Source organism: Sebastes fasciatus, chromosome 4 (genome assembly GCF_043250625.1).
Source record: "Sebastes fasciatus isolate fSebFas1 chromosome 4, fSebFas1.pri, whole genome shotgun sequence".
NCBI classification, from domain to species: Eukaryota; Metazoa; Chordata; class Actinopteri; order Perciformes; family Sebastidae; genus Sebastes; species Sebastes fasciatus.
In genome coordinates, this window is record NC_133798.1 from 9674847 (window position 1) to 9696462 (window position 21616).

General features: G+C 42.3%; 2 protein-coding genes across 3 annotated transcripts in view; one reads left to right on the plus strand and one right to left on the minus strand.

Moving 5' to 3' along the window:
• The window catches only part of kcng4a (potassium voltage-gated channel, subfamily G, member 4a), a 32720-nt gene extending 22502 nt beyond the window's left edge, over nt 1-10218 (minus strand). The window contains exons 1-3 of one of the 2 annotated variants that reach the window (XM_074631894.1): nt 9718-10218; nt 4700-5438; nt 3931-4572 (exon numbers count right to left, since the gene is read on the minus strand). In XM_074631894.1, the coding sequence (XP_074487995.1) occupies nt 3931-4572; nt 4700-4807 (750 nt within the window). In that variant the 5' untranslated portion in view covers nt 4808-5438; nt 9718-10218. Of the gene's footprint in view, nt 1-3930; nt 4573-4699; nt 5439-9693 lie in introns of both variants that reach the window. The other variant, XM_074631895.1, reaches the window with a different exon arrangement.
• Nucleotides 10219-18341: 8123 nt separating this feature from the next.
• LOC141765704 (uncharacterized) lies at nt 18342-21287 on the plus strand. The gene is made up of 3 exons (XM_074631896.1): nt 18342-18656; nt 19174-19288; nt 20697-21287. Exons 1-3 carry the CDS (start codon nt 18486-18488, stop codon nt 21140-21142), a joined length of 732 nt encoding a protein of 243 aa, XP_074487997.1. The 5' UTR covers nt 18342-18485; the 3' UTR covers nt 21143-21287.
• The last annotated feature ends 329 nt before the right edge of the window (nt 21288-21616 follow it).

Genomic DNA, 21616 nt, shown 5'->3' on the forward strand with positions numbered 1-21616 from the left:
ACTCTCATCCATTCTCCCTTTTTAATTCTCTCTCCAAAGCACATTCTTGCACTCCATCTCTCTCTCTGACACATCCTGTATTTGTTCTCCTCCTCCATCTTCCACTTATTCTCTCTCTCCTTTCACACTCCTAACCCAAACCGAGGCAGGCAGAAAAACAGGATGAATGATGAGTGGACGAGGGAATTTTGGCCCACTCCAACACAAAGCAGACCAGAGACAGAGACAAACAGTGGGGCCATGTGAATTAAAGATGACAGGAGTCCTGCTGCTCCTGCCTGGGCAGGCTAGCCGGACGGTGCGGATGGAGATCAGTAGCCAAACACCCAAGACTAGTTTGAAACTCAAGAGCATGCAGAGCGAAAACATGAAAGCAGCAGATGGATTTGTTTTTCTTAGAGTTACAGTAAAATGTCCTTACAACCCACAATGTCCTCACAAGGCATGCGGACGTCAGACACAACCATACAAACACACATACACCTAAGATGTCCTTACAACCTACAATGTTCTCACGAGGCATGGAGACGTCTTACACAACTATACAAACACACACACACACCTAAGATGTCCTTACAACCCACAATGTATTCACACAGCAGTGAACTGTCACCAAAGATGTCCTTACAACCCACAATGTCCTCACACGGCAGTGAACTGTCACCTAAGATGTCCTTACAACCCACGATGTCCTCACAAGGTCGTGACATGTCAGACACAACCGTACAAACAACACGCACACGACAATGTCCTCACAAGGCATGGAGATGTCAGACACAACCAATCAAACACGCATACACATACAAACAGCAGTATAAAGTTTCAGAAAAAACTGCTTTTTTATTCTGAAACGCTCTTATCAGGAGGAATCAATACGTATGACAATGGCGAGTGTGTGTATGTGTGTGAAGGTTGGGTGTGCGAGGAGTTTGTGCTAGTGTACAGGCCCCTGAGAACCGCGCCCATCACTGCTACTCTGTTTACCTGAGAGATTTACAAGCAGGAAAGCCCAATTTCCTGTCAGCATCTCAAATGCAATTGTAATAACTTCACATCAGGAAATACAATCTCTTTGCATTCAGCAACACTTGTACTGTGTCCGTGCTTCCGCTGCCTGAATATCTGCTTGCTTTCTGCATTTATGCTGTATATCTGCTTCTTTTGTTGTGAACCTTGTCACCGCTGTCAGTGTACAGAAATTAAATAGCATCTGACTCCACTGTGCTTTTTACCTATAGGCTAATTCTTAAAGATTTGACCTATCATACGGCACCGCCCAGTCATAGAGGTTTACAGCACTCAATGAATCAGACCTGGGGACTCTGGCCAATCCTGTCCATCTGTGTTCCTATGACTATCACCGACTACCGGACTCCTCCTGGCAGGGAGCCTTCTCAACTCATCGAGCATTCTGCAACCGACGCTCTCCTCCGCCTCCCTAAATTCTCCAGTATCACACCCTCCTGCACTTGATCCTTTGTCTGCCTGTGACTGCTCATATCAAAATCAATACAGGGGCGCTGCTGTTGACAACTCCTCAACAGCTGTTGAACAGGTGTTTAGAGTTTTCTTGCAGCAACTAGTCCCTGCCCACACAGGACATATATTACATATACTATATATATATACATATACTACTATATACCGTATACTTCCCAGCCTGCAGGAGCTGTACACCCAGCGGTGCCTCAGGAAGACCCCGAAGGTCACTGAGGACCCAACACACCCACACAACAGTCTGTTCTCCCTGCTGCCTTCAGGTAGGAGGTACCGGACTCCCAAAGCACGCACCAGCAGACCAGCTTTTTGCCCCTAAGGCCTTAACATTACTAAATAAATAACACATACACACGCACACCACATATAAACATACACACCAGTGGGCAACCTCCGGCTCTGAAAAGTGAAACCAATGCAGAAGTGCCTTAAACTTGCATTCTATCTAATAGCCAGCAGACTCCTCTGTTTGCAAAAAGAAGTGTGATTGTATAGACGTGTCTGAGAAAATGAGCCTACTTCTCACGTGATTTATTACCTCAGTAAACATTGTAAACATGAGTTTTTGGTCTCAATCACTAGTTTCAAATCTTCTTCAATACAGCATGATGTTCATTTAGCAAATTATTGTCCCCATTTAGAGTCAAATAGACCATAAAGCAGGGGATGCTTTAGGGTGTAGCTAACTCGTGATTGACTGGTTGCTACCACGGCGTTGTCCTGTCTGGGGATCGTGTCTAGAAGGAAGCCCGCAAATCGAGAAATCTGATCTGAGATCTGCAAAAACTTTCAAAAACATTCGCGAGACTTGGTGCCCAACGACCTACAATCTCGCAAGAGTTTTCCCCGGTTTGGGGGCTCCCTTCTAGCCACTACCCTGTCTGGGAGTTGTCTGTATTTTCCTCTTATAACTTTAACCCTTTCACAGTGTGTTTTCAATTCATGAACTTTAATATTAACATTTTGGTCGACTAAAAACGTCTTATTCAGCGTTCGGTTGTACTTATTTCCACTGTCTCATGTCACTTCTGGTTGCAAAAAAACAAAATGGCGACAGCCAAAAACCAAGTTGGCGACGACATAATGGCGAATGTGAGGCTTCAAAACCACAAACCATTGGGTGACATCACGGTGACGTGCCTTCTTTTATACAGTCTATGATGCACACACAATGTGCAATCCCACTCCTGTGCAATATGCAACCTCTTTATTGTTTTTTCTTAAATGGATATTTTTTATTGCTTCTTATATTTTATATGTCTTTTTATGGTTACTATTTATTTTCTTTCTTTTAAACATCTTGAATCTATTTTTCATTTAAGGGCACCTTGGGATTAAAAAGGGCAACCTTTTTCCTGATGCAGGGGTTAAAAGACAGGGGAAAGTTGATGAAAATATAAAGAAGGATGAAATCTTCGGCTGCAGGCGAAATGTATATGTAACCAGAAAACCGATCATAAATGAAAAGCGGATTTGCTGCTGTAAGATTTTAGTTCGAAGGGAACAGAAGACTCAAGACTAAATGTGTGCAAAATTCAGAGAGAGCCGTATCCGTTACAGTGGATGAGTTCATTACTATTGTATGTGCATGTGACTGTGTGTGTGTATGTGTGTGTATGTGTAGGCACGTGACTGCCAGTGCATGTATGTGTGTGTTTTTCCATGTGCAAGTTTGTGAGTGTCTGTCTCACAAACAAAGTGTCTAACGCACGTGCACATTTGTGCACGTGCGTTATGTCTTTTTTGTGAGATACAGTAAGCCCATTTCATTATTCCCCAGTGTTTACTGACAGATACTGGACAGGCCTCAGTGAGCAGCTCTGGCTTCATTATCCCATGCTGCTATGGGTAGACACAGATCACAGGACATGCACGACAACACACACACACACACACACACACCCAGCAGCATCCCATGGGGATATTTAAGAGGGTGTGACGACAGGGAGTTCTCATATTTGAGAATTTTGAAGCCTGACTTTTTGCAGCATCACAGTGTCTGCCTTGATCTGAAATGAATAAAAGAAGACTCACACATTTGGGGGGGTTTTCTGACATACTGATAACGCTGACATACACTGACATACTGTAGGCACACAAGGTGATAAAATTCAACGTTAGTTTCCAGGAAACAAATTTAGCATTGGAGATAATGAGCATCCAGTTTGTCATGTTAAGTTATGATGAGCAGCTCTGGTACTTCATGGTGACCGTGTCTTTGAGCAGGGAGGAACTGTGAGAAGAGACAGCTGTAATCACTCACACCGCTCATGATAAATCTCACTGACAGTCGCTGCAGGCATCTTACTACAAAACTTGAATTTATAGGCCCCATTCAGGTATTGTAATTGATTATTTAGTATCAGTTTGACTTCGGTTCAGGGCCCTGCTGACAGCTACATTCACAACATGCAAACACACTAGTTCACTCACCCTGTCCTCTTCCTCTCTGAGGTCTGGCATGGTGCTGATGCACAAGCTGATGACAGTCACCGCCACCATGATCACCGACAGGCAGGCGAAGATCTTCCCCGGTACGCCAGACTGCGGGTTCTCCACCATATCTCTCAGCCAGTTCATCACCTTCCGATACCTAGTCTCCTCCACCGGCACGCGCTGCATGGCGTTCCTCTGCCTGCGCTCCTCCTCGCGCCGCTCCAGCTCGTTCACCTCCTCGATGCGCGTGTACATCTTCCTTTTGCAGCAGCGCTCCATGTACGTCATCTCCACGCCCCAGTAGGTGAGCTCGTCGTGCAGGGAGAGGACGCACATCTCCCGCAGCATGCGCAGTTTCCCCGCGGCCAGGTAGTTGAGGATGACCCTGAAGGCGGACGGCGAGCGGTCGAAGAAGAACTCCTTGTGGGCTTCGTCGTAGTCGTCGCAGACGCGGGCGATGTCCTCGGGGGACCGGCAGCCACAGAGGCGGCCAAGTCGTGTGAGGGGGAACTGCTCCAGGGTGCTCCAGGGGAAGGTGTACCTGTTTCCTCCGACGTTGATCACCGCCAGCAAGGCATGGTCAATGGACACCAGGTCTTCTGGCCGACGGATGAACTGAGCCCTCTGGTAGTACACACCCTGGAGAGTGAACAATGAAAAGCTTCAGGAGATGCGCATCTGAAATATGCCTTAACAACTTGATCACTTGTTTGAGATAATTCTTTTATTCCTTTTTATTTTACTTTAGTGAGAATCTTATTCATACCTTGATGGTCTCAGTCTCAGGGATCTCTGTGAAAATGCGGTCGAGACTGCTGTCATCGCTGACGGACAGATTGCTGAAGTCATGGTTGGCGTTGCTGATGATGGGCATGGCAGCATCTGGAAAGCACGCTGCTCCGGACTGGGCAGCTCAGACCAGGTAATGAAGGCAAGAAAAAGTCTACAGATACAACTTGTTTGTCTCGGGACACAGCAGTCCTTACTTTATCACAGCCTCCAACAGCTTATGTTGAAGCTTGCACATGAGAAAAGCTTTCCTGCCACAGCCCAGGTCTATTGTAGACAAGCTGAGCATACATATGGCTGTAGCTTTCAGTCTTTTTAGCCTCAGAACCCCTCATAACAAGGAGTTCTTTCTCAACGACAGAGGATCTATGGCTTTGGCTTCCAACAAGGGAAAACCCAGGAAGGGGAGGAATGAGGAATCCTGCTGTCACATTTGAATGTGGGTGAGTTCTGACATATCCGTCAGAGGTCCACAATAGACTCTATAGTTGACGTATCAGGATTCAGCATCAGATCAGAGGGTAATCCGGGTCTGAGGGGAGAGTCTTGCAAAGGAAAGCCCCCAATAGAGCGTGGGTTAGGATTGATCAGTGGCTGATAGCTGCAGAGGATGAGCTGGATGAGTCATGGAGGTGTCCTGGGACGGAGGGGGATCCTCTGTGTCGCCGCAGCAGGATTAGGGAGGGCTATAGAGCCGCGGTGGCATCATGCAGGCACTGAAAGAGAGAGAGAGAGAAATGTCAGAAGGGAGCCAGGATGGACTGAGATTTAGGCGGGTTTCACAATACCGAGAACGAATAGGCAAAGACTTTGAAAGAGACGTGTGAAGACAGAAAAGGGTGAGGAGGAGACGGAGACAGCGCACCTCAACCAGACTGCAGTGCTGTAGGATCAACCCTCCTCTTTCACCTCCTCTCTCTGCTGCTATAAATGGCCCGTCAGTGTGGTCAACACAGTACTTGACCGGATAGCAAAGGAATGTTATACTCACATCAACATCCAATGAGGACGGCCTGGTTGGTTTTACTTAGTACGGGTGTTGGAAAATTCAAGGAATAAGTAGAAAAGAACGTTTCAGGTCCGTGGTGTTATTCACACTCAGAGTGAGTTACTGGCTGCTGTAGATGGGCAGCGATCCTACGTAGCAACAGACACTGAAATGCAGGGTCCAAAATGTTTTTCTTGGCAATGCAATTGCCCTGAAACTTATTGGCACAGTCAGGCGTTACAGTTGCCCAGAATGGTTCGCTGTGTATCAAAGCCTTAAATAGTTGTGTTAATTTCAAACTGGGTCCTATTATCACATTATTTGTTATTTATTTGTCATTTATGCACTGTGACTAACTTATAGTTCATCTATTTCCCTACTGTAGAGTTACCAGCTGTCGGCAGATAGAAGTCAGAACGACTTAAAAATATTGTCAATAGACCTTTTTCACAGTTGACACTTGGACTTTTTGGATGGTCATAGCAGTAAAAGCACAGGCTGCAATTCAGTTAGCCATCGTTAGAGCAGCAGTGGGTAGAATTGAAGAAAATATGATTTAAAAAAAGTATTTTTTAAAAAACGGTCACTATATCCTGACAGTAGTGCATTAGATAGGTAATCTGATAAAAAAACATGTGTCTCTGTGTCATCCGGTGCTCCTAATGGCATCTGCAAGATTTCACAGACCGGAGGAAAACAACCAATCAGAGCCGAGCTGGAGCCTTCCCGTCTCTGAGCAGCTGTCAATCACTCGCAAACTCCGATCAAACGGTCAAACTAGGCAGCGCTGATCAATTATGAATCAATATTCTGCTACTGTACAGTAATGCCTATTTCTCGCCTCAAATGTTTTCAGAAACATCTTGTAGTGTACTGTTTAGCTGTAAAATGAGAAAGTTTGTGACCCGACAGCCATGTTGATATCAGTTGAGGAAATACCAAGCACCGCCCACCAGCCGGAGCAAACTTTCTAATTTTACAGCTAAACAGTACACTACAAGATGTTGCTGAAAACATTTGAGGTGAGAAATAGGCATTAGAGTAACAGAATATTGATTCATATGTGATCAGCGTGATGAACAGCCAATAGGAACGCTCTCTCTCTGAAATGACCTGTGATTGGCCAAAGTCTCCCATCATGTTTTTTCACATTTTTTAAAGCCTGAAAACAGAGCCAAGAGGAGGCGCAGAAGTCTAGTTTTCTCTCATAACACTTGAATTACAATATGCTGAAAGGTTATTATGGGACTTTTGCCCAATGATGCCAAAAACATTCTGCCTACTGCAGGTTTAATGCAATCAATTACACTATGACATGTCAAAATGTGTGCATGAAAAAGGTCTATTACACTCTTGTATGTCTAATAATTGCACAATTCTGAAATTTTGAAGGTGTGTTTTGATATATAGATATTTTACACCTTTGACGAGTGACAGATAGGCGTACATTCAACCAGCTCCACAACCTTTCGAGATAAAAGCCAGGCAGTCGGTGAGAATGGTTTTAGTATTGAGTGCTATGGTGGCAAATGATGAAAGAATAAGGCATAGTTTGAAACAGCTGGAATCATCCTCAGAGACTCATTGTTCCATCGCTTCTCGTATCCAGCTGCTAACAATAAAGATGACTTACATTTGGGTGGCTGCCCTGCACTTTTCTCCTGCCAGCTTTTGTTGCGAATATGAAACTATAATGGATTTTCTACACATGCCACTGCAATTTAATAAGCCAGAATCTCCGAGGGCAACTCCAGACTCTAATAATTTCTAAACACACATAGGTGCAACACATGCACACATGCAACACTCATCTGTCACTGCGACTAGCCCTGACTACCAGCCCTGATGGTGTCCTGTAAGACTAATACAGATCTGCAGTCTTACAGGCCTGTTTGTCAGAGGTACAGTAGCACTACATATTTTGCTCACTACAGAATAAGAATATCATCAGGATCGAGATTATTCTGCTCAGTGTCTATCTACAGTACCCACAGGCTCACTAAACGTGTGACTGGACAGCGGAGACAGTTTGAAGCATTGGACCGCACCAACATGCGTCACTAATTCAGATCCAGGGAGTTAGGATCCTGTTCTGGAGGAACCCAATAAATCATTTCTGTCACGAATGCTGGTGTTTCATTTCCACCCTACAAGGGGAGGAGAGCATGATAAACTATTTATTAATCGATTTGTATTCCCCGTGGATGTGGCCGGTTTTTCTTCTCGGTGGAAAGTTAATTGAAGGAGGTGTTTTTAGCAGCACGCTGGTGTTATCAGCTCTGCTCGACCTCTTTGGGTTCTCCGCTGGACACAGATGACAAACAGGAGAGGAAAGGATATCAGAGGAAGTGTTTTTTCTGTAGACATTATGCAAAGTAGGGGAGAGCTGGGTCGTTCAGCACAGAGCCTTTTTTAGCATGTTAGAAAGTAACTATGCCTACGCTATTCACCATGCTCATACTCATCCACACTCTCTTCACTTTCAACCTTAAAGAGTAGACCCTCAGACTATTACTCACAATGTATTCATAGTTTTTAAATATACAGCGTGTAAGTACATTTTGGGCTCTTTTGTTATTTTTCTTCTGCCGTACAGTTTTTAGTTATGCCATATACAAAAACCATATTGTTGGAAAGCTTATTTACTGGCCTATCAGTTGATGCTAGTGTTAGCTGTCTGAATTTTTGTTGGTAACTGGTGCAGTAGTCCAGAGCGTGCCTGCTCTCACTGGGGCGGTTGGGACAGTATTGTTTAGTTCCTAACTTGTTACAAATCAACAAAAAACAGACAAAACATGATAATGGCTTTTCCTAATTGAATAAGACCCACTAAGTGAATGTTTTTACTCAAGTGGCAGCCGGCCAGAAACATTTTATTTTTATTTTATTGCCAAATTCCATATCTCAGTAATTTATGAAAATATAATAATTTTACAAATATTTTCTTTTTCTCAAAGAAATGTGTAAACAAGTTACATTGTAAATATAAGGTCTTCAAATTTAGAGTGCAAATTTTGTCAATTTAGATGATATTTTTTTAGCCCAGGACAAGGTGTCCCAACTGACCCGACCCACTGTCTCGACCGTCCCGGGGAGGCCGAATTTTAGGAAAAATGCACTCCTTGCGCATTTAACAAAATTGGACCTTTCAGTTTTGGGTTGGGCTCTAAAAAAAACAGATAAATTGTTAGCAGACAGGTGTTCAGGGATCAAATTATTTTCATCACTGTTCAAGCAGTATGTGAGTAATGGAGGGTTATTTGATGTTTGGTACAAAAGTGTACCGACCGACCCCGCTCTCCCCTACTATTGACCTAAACCAAACTTTAAGTTATATGAAAATTTGGGCATGTAAAAAAAGTCATATCAATACTTTTTACTTGTTTTTTTTTTCTCTACCGTAATTCCGCATTAAGTCAGAGAGCTTATATCATATTCATGGGCAAGTCAACAGTGACTGCATTTGAAGCTGAAGCAGATGCTGGTGGAGGGCCAAACGTTTCATATAGATTGGCATGCTTCAATGTAGCATATGGACAACTCTCTCTCTCTCTCTCTCTCAACTAACAGAACTATATTCATCTCAGACCATTCATTAAGATTGTTTAAATTGAGCGATTAATTAGATTCTCGTTACCAAATGATGATGATGATGTGGTGGAGAGAAAAACAAATAATGGGACGCCTTAGAGTCAAAGTCAGATGTTGTTTAGAGGGCAACATTACATCCCTTTCTTATTTTACAAATCATTTGAAAAAAGGGAACAACTTTGCTTTCACATTTTAGCAAACACCCACTGAATCAAATACACTGGCTAAATCTGTGACTATTTGTCTTGTCCTATACAGTATATGTTGCAGCGTTGGTGAGATGAAACGACACCAGCAATCCTCTTTTTTTAAGTATTGTGACAGCATCACAACTTCAGACAAATATCCAGCTGCAAGCACACAACCCCCAGCCTGCAGGCATCAGTATGTACAGTAACTTGTGAAGTGCAGCTTACCATCCTGAGCCCAGCACTCATCATCTCCAGACGGCCAGATCACCAGCTCGCTGTGAAATCCCTTTTTGCCGCCTTGCAGTCAGTCCCCTCCGATCATTCAACACCAAATCGGGGTGTCAACGATCATTCCCAGCCGCCACATGTTGTAATAATAACAGGAATAGCTCTCCTCCAGCGTCCGCAGCATCATCCAAGCCGGATGAAGGCGCGCAGCAGAGAGTCTGAACATACCAGAGATGGTAAAGCGGCGGGTGAAGGTTTTGGTGCGCTGAAAGTGTCCCGTTACAGCTCGGTTAGTGGTGCTGCAGGAGGAGGAGGAGGAGGAGGAGGGTGAGGGATGGGAGGGGGGAGTCGGAGCTGTGGTGCGAAACAGAGGAGACTTCAAGTTCCCAAGTTCATGTGTGCGTAAAGGTGACGACAGGCGGAGTGATGTGATCTCCAGACAAGACAAAGATGGCATTTGTTTTTACCAGGGAGTGTGGCTTTCAGTGTTCACTCGATATCTCCACCTTCTCTTTCAGATGGTATGAAATTCAAGGACACCGAGGAGATGCTCTCAACCATGTTTCCTGCCCTGATCGCTTTACGACGCGCAACAGGGGGCGCGGTTACCTCCCAGATTACCTTCACTAAAAGGTTGCTTTCCCAATCTGCTGCACTGTAAACAATTGCTGTTAATTTACAGCAGGATTTCAACAGTATTAACCTGTTATTGCTAAAAACAGTGCTTTACTGAATTATAATGAATTCTTTAAAACAGCACTTTACTGCTGATCAACTGTCTAAAGTATCATCAATAAGAGTTTCATACAGTATTTTTTTAATTCTGGGACCTGATCTGCACATGTGAGGCTTGTACATTGTACATGATTGTAAAATCTGTGAATTAGCTCTGTTCTTCACTCACATGTTGTTATGGTTTGCATTCTGTGCTTGTAGCCAGCTATCAGACATTTTGGGAAAAGTGTCAACAAGTCTATAATAGCCTTTTTAAAGTGCCTTTAATTGTATTTGGTGTGACTATTCCTATGTCTGTAACCTGTCTATTCATCTAGGCAAAAAATAATGTTTATTAAAATGTATGTAAAAAATACAACCTAAATAGTGCATTAAAAATCAGTAAGATAATGTAAAAGAAAGGTGAAAAACAGCTTTATAATGTATCTTTAAACAGTAAATCAACTGTAAAATACTGTGAAATTAATAAAGTTCAAACTGTATTTTTCATTAACAGTACAAAGCTGTAAATTTCAGCGACAGTATAATAATGTTAATTTTACAGTAACATAAAGGCAACCCTGCTGCCAGTTCTTCACTGTTATTTTACTGGGAAATTCTTAACAGTGTGGGAGCTGAAGCACCAACTTAGAGTCAAAATGTTACATATACAGTTCGAACCCAATAACACCACTATCACAATTAACACCAAAACAAAGAAAAAGAGGCAGAAAAATAATGAAATCATATCATTACAGAAAAAAACACCATAAAGTAGGATAATACCACTCATTGCATCTATAGAGAAAAAAAATCTTTATGTGCCCAACTGGGGTCTGGTAATGTCACCACTGATGATGAAACTGCAGGACACATAAACTAGAAGCAGATTTGTTCAATGAGCTGTCTGAATGATACAGAATATGACATTTTATTTTTTTCCTATTGTCCTTTTCACTGGGGACTGCACAATAAATGCAGAAATTGATTGATTGATTTTGTCAATATGAATGATGCACAAAGAGTTTCAGCATTTAAAATTACAACTGTCTTGTAATTTTTTTTTCGGGGGTTGGGGGGGGGTTGAGCTCATGTATATATTTTTTTATTTTTACTTCATATACTTAATTATGTATTTTCTCTACTTTTCTCTATATCTCTACTTATTTTTGTCCTCGTGCTGCTGCAACACCTGGATTTCCTCTCTGGGGATCAATAAAGGCTTATCTGATCTGATCTGATCTTACTTGGAGAAAGCCTTAAAGATGAGGGCGGAAAAAAATCCTTCATCAGGATAAACTTCCGGCTTAAAGCAGCTCTTTACGGTGTAGTTCATCGGGGAATTTTCCACATAAATGTTATTTGAAAGCATAGAAATACCTTTAATGTTTAACTGATGCTCTTTTTTGTTCTTTTGTTTCTGTATTATTGGATGATTCACTTCCTCCCACTTTACAAAAGTGAAGCCAAAGTATCCCGAATACGGGAACTGCCATCTTGAGATTTTGACGTCATTTGGAGCCAGAGTCTGCACAGTAGTGATCGGGAGCTCAAGGCCCCACCCACGCACCTGCCCTGGCCATTCACGAGCCTAGCCCGGCCGCGGCTTGTTAGCGGGAGCCACCAAGCTTCTACGTTAGCCCTACGGTAACTGTTTGGCTAGAAAGACAACCATAATATCTCTATAACTACATTTATGATCAAATTGACACATGTTATAATACACAGTCTCGAGGCTCTTATGGAAAGTTAAAGTCACTTCTCCTCGTACATTTCCGCGACTACTTCACTCAGAGAAACTGTCAATCGTGACGTCTCACCCCCTTTTTATAGCATCAAATAAGTAATTAAAACCAAACCTATTAAAAAAAAATTAACACTTGAACATACATCAGCATGAACTACCTAAAATGACAGAAACCATCTTTCGGAAAAATTTATTTAACGTGTACTTTTTAGTTTGGCCCATGTCCCATCCACTAACATGGAGGGGCGGGGTTTATGACCTATACTGCAGCCAGCCACCAGGGGGTGATCAAAATGTTTTGGCTTCGCTTTTTGTCGTGTCTCTAAAGTACAAATTGCGAAACCCCCGCAAGATGGTTAAGATTAGGCATTGAACTTGAATAGTTTCAGGTTAGGATTGGTTGTTGCCAGCAAGGCTCGCAAGAGTTTTTGCAAGTTTTCCTAATTTGGGGGTTACCTTCAAGACACAACCTTCACTTTTGGGGAACTGTCATGTCGTCCATCTATATACAGTCTGGATTGGTATGAAACAGTTATAAAAACGAACTGAATGCCACAGATACAATCACAAGTCTCTGTCCCACAGTAGTAGGAAGGGCAGTGATAAATCTAAGTGACACTGAACAGCTGGCCAAACTTTTGGCTGTGTCCTAAGTAAATAGACATCAGTGCTCACTGCTGTCTTTGAAAACACTGACTGTTCCAGAGCAGCACCTGCTGTATCGCGCCAACCTCTGCAACACCGGGACCGAATTTGCTCAAGGTTAAAGTTCAGAGGAAGAATAATATCAATATGCTTGCAGATTTATCTGCGTCGCTGGCCTCACACACCCACTTTGTCCTTGAGAGGCAGCTCATTAGGTTGCATAGGCCTGAGGGAACTGCTAAAACAAGCAAACACTTTGTCCAGGCCCTTATGGCTGCTAAGGGAGCAGACAACACATTAGTAAGGGGTGAAGAAGGAGACTGAAGAGGTGGGGGCCTCTGTATGTATGTATGTGTATGTGTGTGTGTGTGTTTGTGTGTGTGCTACAAACAGCGACATTGGGCTTATTGAATCCCTCCATCACTACTCATTAACCTACAGTGCAGCATATGCCCCGGGCTGGTTAGTGTATGCAACATGAGACTGATCACACACGCTGGGCTATTAGTTCTCAGTCAGCCTTTTTTTTTCTGACAAAGGAGACGACGTTTCAGTCACAGCTGAATGGATTAGACGCCCTGCAATCTGCCCCATTGAGACAGTAATGCAATATTACTTTTTAATTCTGTCTGTCATTTTCTTATGCTTTGTCACACACACACACACACACACACACACACACACACACACACACACACACACACATACAGACAGAGAGAAACACTCACACCCCCGCAGTCCAGATTTTGCACAGGTGGTAGATAGAGAACACCCTGGTCCTCCAACATTGAACCGGCTAACTGGTTTATGTGTTGCACCACCCCCAGCACCCTCTCTATGTCCCTGCCTCATTTTTTTTTTATTAATCTCACACACGACCATATACCTGCAGCTGCCATCTCACACACAAACCACCGTGCGATACACAAGAAGCCAGCACACACATGCAGCAGAAAACACAAAGACAACCACAGCCCTGTCCGTACTAATAGCGAGCCTCAGTCTGGCGGATTAAGAGTTTAATCCCTCACAGGCAAGAGGAGCTGAGATGAGATCGCAGCAGCCGGTGTGCAGCCAGGTCTGATGAGCAGTGGTGTGCAGGAGAGGAGCAGTGAGTCACTCAGCTATTTGAACACACACTTTCGCACCTGAAGGTCCCACCTGATGGTCCTGTCCAACTTTTTTTCTCTCTTTTCTGCCTCTCCTCTGATTTCCCAGTCTCTTTCCCCTCTCTATGATTTTCTTACTATCATCCCCTGCTGAAATGTGTTTGATCTCAGCACTTGCAAGTTTTGATCAGGTTAATTGCCCTCTCAGAGGACAGTGTGAATAGACAGATTAACACCCAGCACCCAGGATGGAATAAAGAGCAAACTGAGTGAATAAGAGAGCAGAGTCAATGGACAGAGTCAGCATAATGAATAAGAGGAGGTGAAGAAGATGAGGGAAGACATTTGATGGGGAAAAAGAGAGGAGGAGATGTTGACAGCGGGGAAACATCTCGTAGAGGGCAGGAAAAGGGACGGTGAAGTGGGAACACGGGAGTGGAATTAAAAAGAGAGGACAGGTTGATGAAACACCAGGCTGATACAGGTAGACAGCGGCTACATCAGGTCTGTTTCAATTAGCGTCTCTGACAACAAGGTTCATGTGATCCGGAGATAATGTTGTTGTTTTCTTTTCATATGAATTAAACATCCAGACGCTGTCTGATCCGTTGTGTTTTGCCTGAAACTGTCACTGTAGACCGAAAATTTAAGCGCAAAAACAAATTCCTTGGTTTATGTGAGACACATCTGGTACACTGCCAGGCAAAACTGTGAGAGTAAACATTCACACACACACACACACGCACACACACTCACACACACTCACACACACAGTATATTTGAGGCTGAACCGACGAGGATTCACAGCAACAGTGACACATACACACCTTTTGACACAGTTTAGCCACGATGACCTTGACAAATTGCTCGAAGACGCAGTGTAACTGGCAGGTCTGGGCATAATGGGCTTTGCTATAATGGATATACAGACAGATTAATAATTAAATGTTTCAATGATGTTTAGAGCTGCTCTAATCATCACCTTACTGGAATTGAAACAGGATTGCAGAGAAAAATAGGAGTCTATACAGCCATCCTTGTGGCTCTGTGAGGTTGTATAGTTGAGCTATATACTAACATGGGCACAATGATGATGCAACATACTGATGTTAGGCGGGTTTAATGTTTACCATGTTCACCATCTTAGTTCAGTGAGTGTTCACATGCTAACATTTGCTAGTTAGCATTGGTACAACTGAAATTGTGACCAGATGATGGTGCTAAATGAAACACTAGGGGATCAAAGTGACCACAATTCATTCAGTTCATGGAGGTGTGTACCAAATTTCATCCAGCTGCTGTTGCGATATTTTATAGAGGACCTATTATGCTTATTTCCAGGTGCATATTTGTATTTTAGGTTTCTACTAGATTATGTTTGCACCTCCCCCCCGCCAACCCCCTCCCAGTCTGCTCTGATTGGTCAGCTGTCCCACTGTTGTGATTGGTCAACCGAAACAAACTCTTTGGACTCAGCTCCAGCTCCGCTCTAACTTGCTTTGTTTGAGGTCGTGCCAAACTAGCTGCCAGACAGGTATTATGCTAATGTTTTACTTGGTGACATCTGCAAGTTACAGAAGAAAAGGCAGGACTTCAGGCGTTTCAGGCAATTCAGGAGCAGTGTTTCTGTGGGGGAGTGTAACTCAATTTGGCATGGACTTTGGGTATTGTAACTTTGCAGACCTTTTACTTGCACAAAAAAACGATATAACACACTAAAGGGAAAGGGAAAAAGCACTAAAGCATAATAGGTCCTCTTTATAAAAAAAAAAAAAAATCAAGTTCATGGTGGTGCTATGGATGGAAAGTCAGGGATCACCAACATCAATAGGATACATTGTCAGGGCACCATGGATATCTGCGTCAGATTTTGTGTCAATCAGTAGATGTCGAGATATGTCACAGCATAAGTGAAATTTCTGGGGACCATGAATGTCTGTTCAAACAGTCATGGCAATCCATCCAATACTATACTTCAGATGTTTCAGTCTGGACCAAAGTGGTGGACTGATCAACATGGCTAATATGGCCAATAATATAAAGCAAAGGAGATGTGGTCATTCAAATCAAATCATATTTATTTGTCATTAACACAATCATGCATAGTACAACGTGCAGTGAAATTAATTTGTGCCTAGCTCCAGTAAGCAACTAACAAATAGTAAAAAAAAAAAATACTAAAAACTAATACTAATACAAATAACAAAATACCATAGAATAGAATATCCAAATGAAATATAAAATAACCAAATAAAATAAAATATTTTACAAAAGAAAAACAAAAAGAGAAATGAAAGGAAAGAGTGAAACAATGAAAACAGAATGAAAGAAAATTTAAATAATATAACCGGTGCATATAACATATGCAATGAATGACAGATGGATGGATTATATTTATGGGTTATAAATTATATGTAGTGAGTTATAGATAAGTGGAAATCAGTGGTTCGGGACCCGGATGGCCTGAGGGAAGAAACTCCTTATCCTCTTTGTTTTGGCCTTGAGGCAGCGTTAGCGCCACCCTGACCGCAGCAGAGAGAAGAGTTGTTGCTGCGGTGATGGAGGTCTTTTATGATCCTCTCAGTCCTCGCCCTCGCAGTTCACATTGGATGGTATGTTCAGCTGACCACACCACCCTCTGCAGGGCCAGGGGATCCCTCTTGGTGCTGTTCCCCAAACCAGGCTGTCAGGATGCTCTCTACGGTGCAGGTGTAGAAAGACTCTAGCACCTCGAGGGGCAGCCTGAGAGTCCCTGAAGCGTCTGAGGTGGTAGAGACGTAAGCAGGGATGAGGTGTTGCTGCCCACCAGCAAACCTGAGGTCTACCCGTCGTGAAGTTGAAGATTTAGCTGCACATGGTGGAGTTGAGGCAAAGAACGTATATTGATAAGAAGTGAAAGCTAATTGGTTGTCCTATTGCAACGTCAGCGCCCAGCATCAAAGCTACGCTTCCGCCATTTTGGACTAAAAAGCGACTACCGGACGCCAGTAAAACATCTGCCTACAAAGTACCGTACAAAAGTAGAACAAATTTATATCTATTCTATTGTAATATATTTAATGTCTCTACTGAAATGGCCTGTGTTGAACAATAAAAATATAAGTATGCATACTATTATCGCTATTTCCTTACTAACCTATTTATTTATTCAACTTTTTTCCTGGCCGCTTCCTAGAGGAGCACAAAGTGAGCGATGGACATAAATGGAAGTTAGAAAAATCCCGCACAAAGATTTTGAGAGCAATCTCAAACTTTTTCATGTCAAGGACCTCCAAAGTAGATGTACAATTTGATTGTTAATAGCCTACAACTACATTAAATTCTGTGCATGTCGCGCTACTAGCACTACTAGCTACTGGCCGATAGCCGGTTGTTTGGGAACAGAGACGTTAATACATCCACCACGGTACAGGCTTACAGCATACAGCCCATGGGTGTATTATAAGATAATAAAAGTGATGAATTGCAGCCAATATATCCATTATTACAGCCGCATACAGCTAGCAGGAAGCCGGCAGAACCGGATATGTCATATGAGCGTGCAGGGCGATTCAGTGGGTCTGATGCACGTTCATTATGTCAAGGAAAACAACTCTGGATTCGGCTATTAGTTAATTTTGCAACTTTTAGAACATAACGAGGGCTATTAAGTCCTCTAAAGAAGCTGATTTATCTTAAAAAAAAAAAAAATCCTCTGATTTACAGACATCTCTTTACATCCACGGCCACATCCACTCATTGACATTTTCAGCGCCATCTAGTGCCTGTCAAAAAGCACCAGTTTTGACTCTTTGCTTCTACTCTTTGGTTGCGTCCCAGGTCTTCAAGCTTCATGATGAGTCTGAGGGTGATAATTATGTTAAATGCTGAGTTGTAGTCCACAAACAGCATTTTAACATAAGTCCCCTCTCCTCTCCCGTTGCCCAGGTGTGCCAGGGCAGTGTACGGCATATGATGTGGTTAATTGCATTCACCAGTTTCTTTGCTTAAGCAATGTTTAACCTATTGTATTATATTCAGCCTAGTATAGTGACTTTCAGAACACTTTATACTTCTTTCAGCTGTGTCAGCTGACAGCTTGCCTCCCACGCTCAACATGTTACTGCTCTTATTTTTATGCACTCTGAGTTGATATATGTTTTATACCCCTCTATGGTCCAAGGTGCCTGCCGAGTGACAAATTGGGGGGGCTTATGCTCATACATCTGTTTACATGGATTTGCTGTGACTGATGTGGAATACAACTAGTCTCGGCAGACGGCTCAAATCAAACTACTACACAACACACTCAGCTTTGTGTGAATTAAGTGAATATCCAGCCCTCAGCTTTCCTCCACAGAGAGGTGGAGAAAATGACTGGGTGGAGGACCTGAAATCAGCTCCTCCCCTTGAGGAAGTTAATCGCTGTCATTCTTTGCTCTGTCATGTTGTCAAACTTGAAGAGTTTTTACAACTGCAACTCAACTCTACGATTCAGCCTGTGCAATCATTTACTTTTATATTGAGAGGAATATCTTGTTATATATTTGTGAGCAAAGTTTATCATCATAATGGCTTCTAACGTGGCTGCACGTGCTAAACAACCAGACCTTGGTTTGCAGTTTTTGTACCTCTTGATTCTTTTTATAATTTCTGCACTGTTCGTATTGTTTATTGACAAGGAGGCACACGAGGAGGCACAAGAGGAGGAAAGAAAGCAGAGGGTACTTGCCTTTAAACAGGTGAGAAATGGATATAGGCTAATTTTTACACAGAAAAAATACATATATGTAAATACTTTTACAATAGGTAGTGAATACATCTCATATGTTCCATATGCTTTTATAGTTTTTACAGTTTGCACAGTTTACTGTAATTATACGATAGGAAAACCAAGGTATGTTTCAATGTGTCTTATCCTAGGATAGGTCATACTATCACACACATATATGTTGTTTTTTAATGTGACTCACCGTGATATATTTCCAGTAGAATGATAAAATATGTGTCTGTGGTGCTGTGAGGCTACATACGGACACACATGGTATTATATGTACAGCGCAGGTCTGGGTAGAGCTAGCTATTTCAGTGTAAAAGGAAAGTGAAAAGATGGGAAATAATGACGAGTTACTTCCTGGTTCAGGTTCAGTATAATCTAATAATCCTAAAGGTGAAGCAATGTGATCCCAGCCTTGTAGAGTTTGTATGAGCTATCTCCATTAAATCATGTTTTCATGTCTGTGCACCCAGACCCTCCAGACCATCTTCCAGGCTTTCTCCTGGGTTCTGGATGTTGTGGCAGGAAATGTGGCCGGTGCTCTGAACGTGCTCTTACAGTATGTCACACACTTCCTGCAGGCTACTGGAATCCAAGGTAAAAATAATTTATTATGTCGTTCATTAGAAATTATTCCTCTTAGAGAATGCGTAAATTTTCTATCATAACAGATGCAGTTCACAGGTAAAGTACATTTCTTGCATGTCAACATTTGTACCCCAACCATTCAAAATGACAATAAGCTTCAGTGACACAAATAGTGGAAATGTGATGTATATCATTATACATCATAATTATGTAATATAAATACCTATAATTAGGGCTGTCAATTGATTAAAATATTTAATCACAATTAATCGCATGATTATCCATAGTTAATCTTGATTAATCGCAAATTGATCACACATTTTTCATCTGTTCAAAATGTACCTTAAAGGGAGATTTGTCAAGTAATTAATACCCTTATCAACATGGGAGTGGGCAAATATGCTTGCTTTTTGCAAACGTATAGATATATTTATTATTGGAAATCATTTAAAAAGACAAAACAATGACAAATATTGTCCAGAAACCCTCACAGGTACTACATTTAGCATAAAAAATATGCTCAAATTATAACATGGCAAATCCAAGCCCAACAGGCAACAACAGCTGTCAGTGTGTCAGTGTGCTGACTTGACCCAAATGGCATGTGATTATCATAAAGTGGTCATGTCTGTAAAGGGGAGACTTGTGGGTATCCATAGAACCCATTTTCATTCACATATCTTGAGGTCAGAGGTCAAGGGACCCCTTTGAAAATGGCCATTCAAGTTTTTCCTCACCCAAATTTGGAGCGATATTTAACCTCCTTCGCGACAAGCTAGTATGACATTTCTGTCAATGGTTGCTACCAGTTGATTCCTTTGGTTTTTCTAGTTTCATATGATACCAGTATCTCCACTCTAGCTTTAAAACTGAGCCTGCTACAACCCCTGAAAGATCGATTGCGTTAATGCATTAAAGAAATTAGAGGCGTTAAAACGAACTTGCGTTAACGCATTATCGCGTTAGCTTTGACAGCCCTATCTATAATATATAAGTATTACATAAGCACCAGCATGGTATTCCTTTGTGTTGCTAACTCAGTCCCACTGTGTTCTACATAGACACACCACAAGCTCAACTGCTTGATGGGATTGGGACCACATATCTGTTGCAGTGTGCAATTTTTCCCTCCACAAACAGTGTGCTTAACTGACTTAACTGACTTGAGTGACTTTTCAAGTTTCTTTATACCTTTATGGTGGATCAAAAGGTACATTTGGTCTCAAGGCGGCATTGCCATTCAGGACAAATGGATAATTGCCCCGGGGCCCAAGGGACCCTAAAAGTCACAGCTTCACTGCATGTCAGTAGATTTTGGTTAATGATTTACTGTAGATCACAATCTTGCACCTTTTTACTTTAGCAAATCTCTTTTACATTCCGGCTAATTATATGTTCACCTTCTATGTCTCCACAGTTGGCCTTCCTGTCAACCCAGTGACACCAGAAGGGGTCATCTTTGTCGCTCAGTGGGTTTTTCTGCTACTCATATGCTACGGGGTGATCACTCTTGCCTTTCTATTGGTCACCTTCTTCCTGAAGTGCTTGTGGTGGCTGCTGAAAGTGGGAGTGGCATTGGCCTGTTTTGGACTAATCCTGAATGACCACAGTGTCGACATAAAAATCATGGTATTTAGACTGTTGAGCCTGGGGTGCATCTGCCTCCTATTGAGCATCAGGCCGTGGAAGGCTGCTAAAATTGTTCATCTGGATGAGCATGTAAAGATCTTAGAAAATCGAGTCAGAGAGATGGACAGATGGAAAAGAAAATGTACTATTTTGTCTTGTTGTGGGATTTTGTGTTTTGGGATTTTTGTAGTCTTTGTTTTTTGTACTGTCATATTTAATTCAAAGAAATTGTGAGTGCTATTTTCCTTAAAGGGGTTTTGGAACTTCAGGGATGAAAAGTTGTCAGTAGTGTTGGGCTCAAAAGGTAAAGAAATACTGCTCAAAACATGAGGCTCCATATATCCAACCCTAAATATAGGCCCCTTAAACACTCTCTGAGATGATAGATGCTATTATATTGGTGAAAAATGCTAGATCCCATCTTACAAATTGAATATCCAGAAAATTGAATGTTTTCCAAAAAGTCAGCTAGCCTTAACAATCAAACAATCTGATCTACCATTTCAATTGGCTGAAACAGTGTTTGGGTAGCTCAATATTCCAGAGGAAACAGAGCTGTGGTGGACTCGCTCTTCCAAACCTCTTACGTTATTATCGGGCAGCTAACCATTGTGCTTCAGTGAACGACAGGATAGTTGGTACCATCTCAAAGCAGAATCCTGCACGTCGTCAGCCCTCCAAGCTTTGGTACGTTGCCCAACTTCCTGT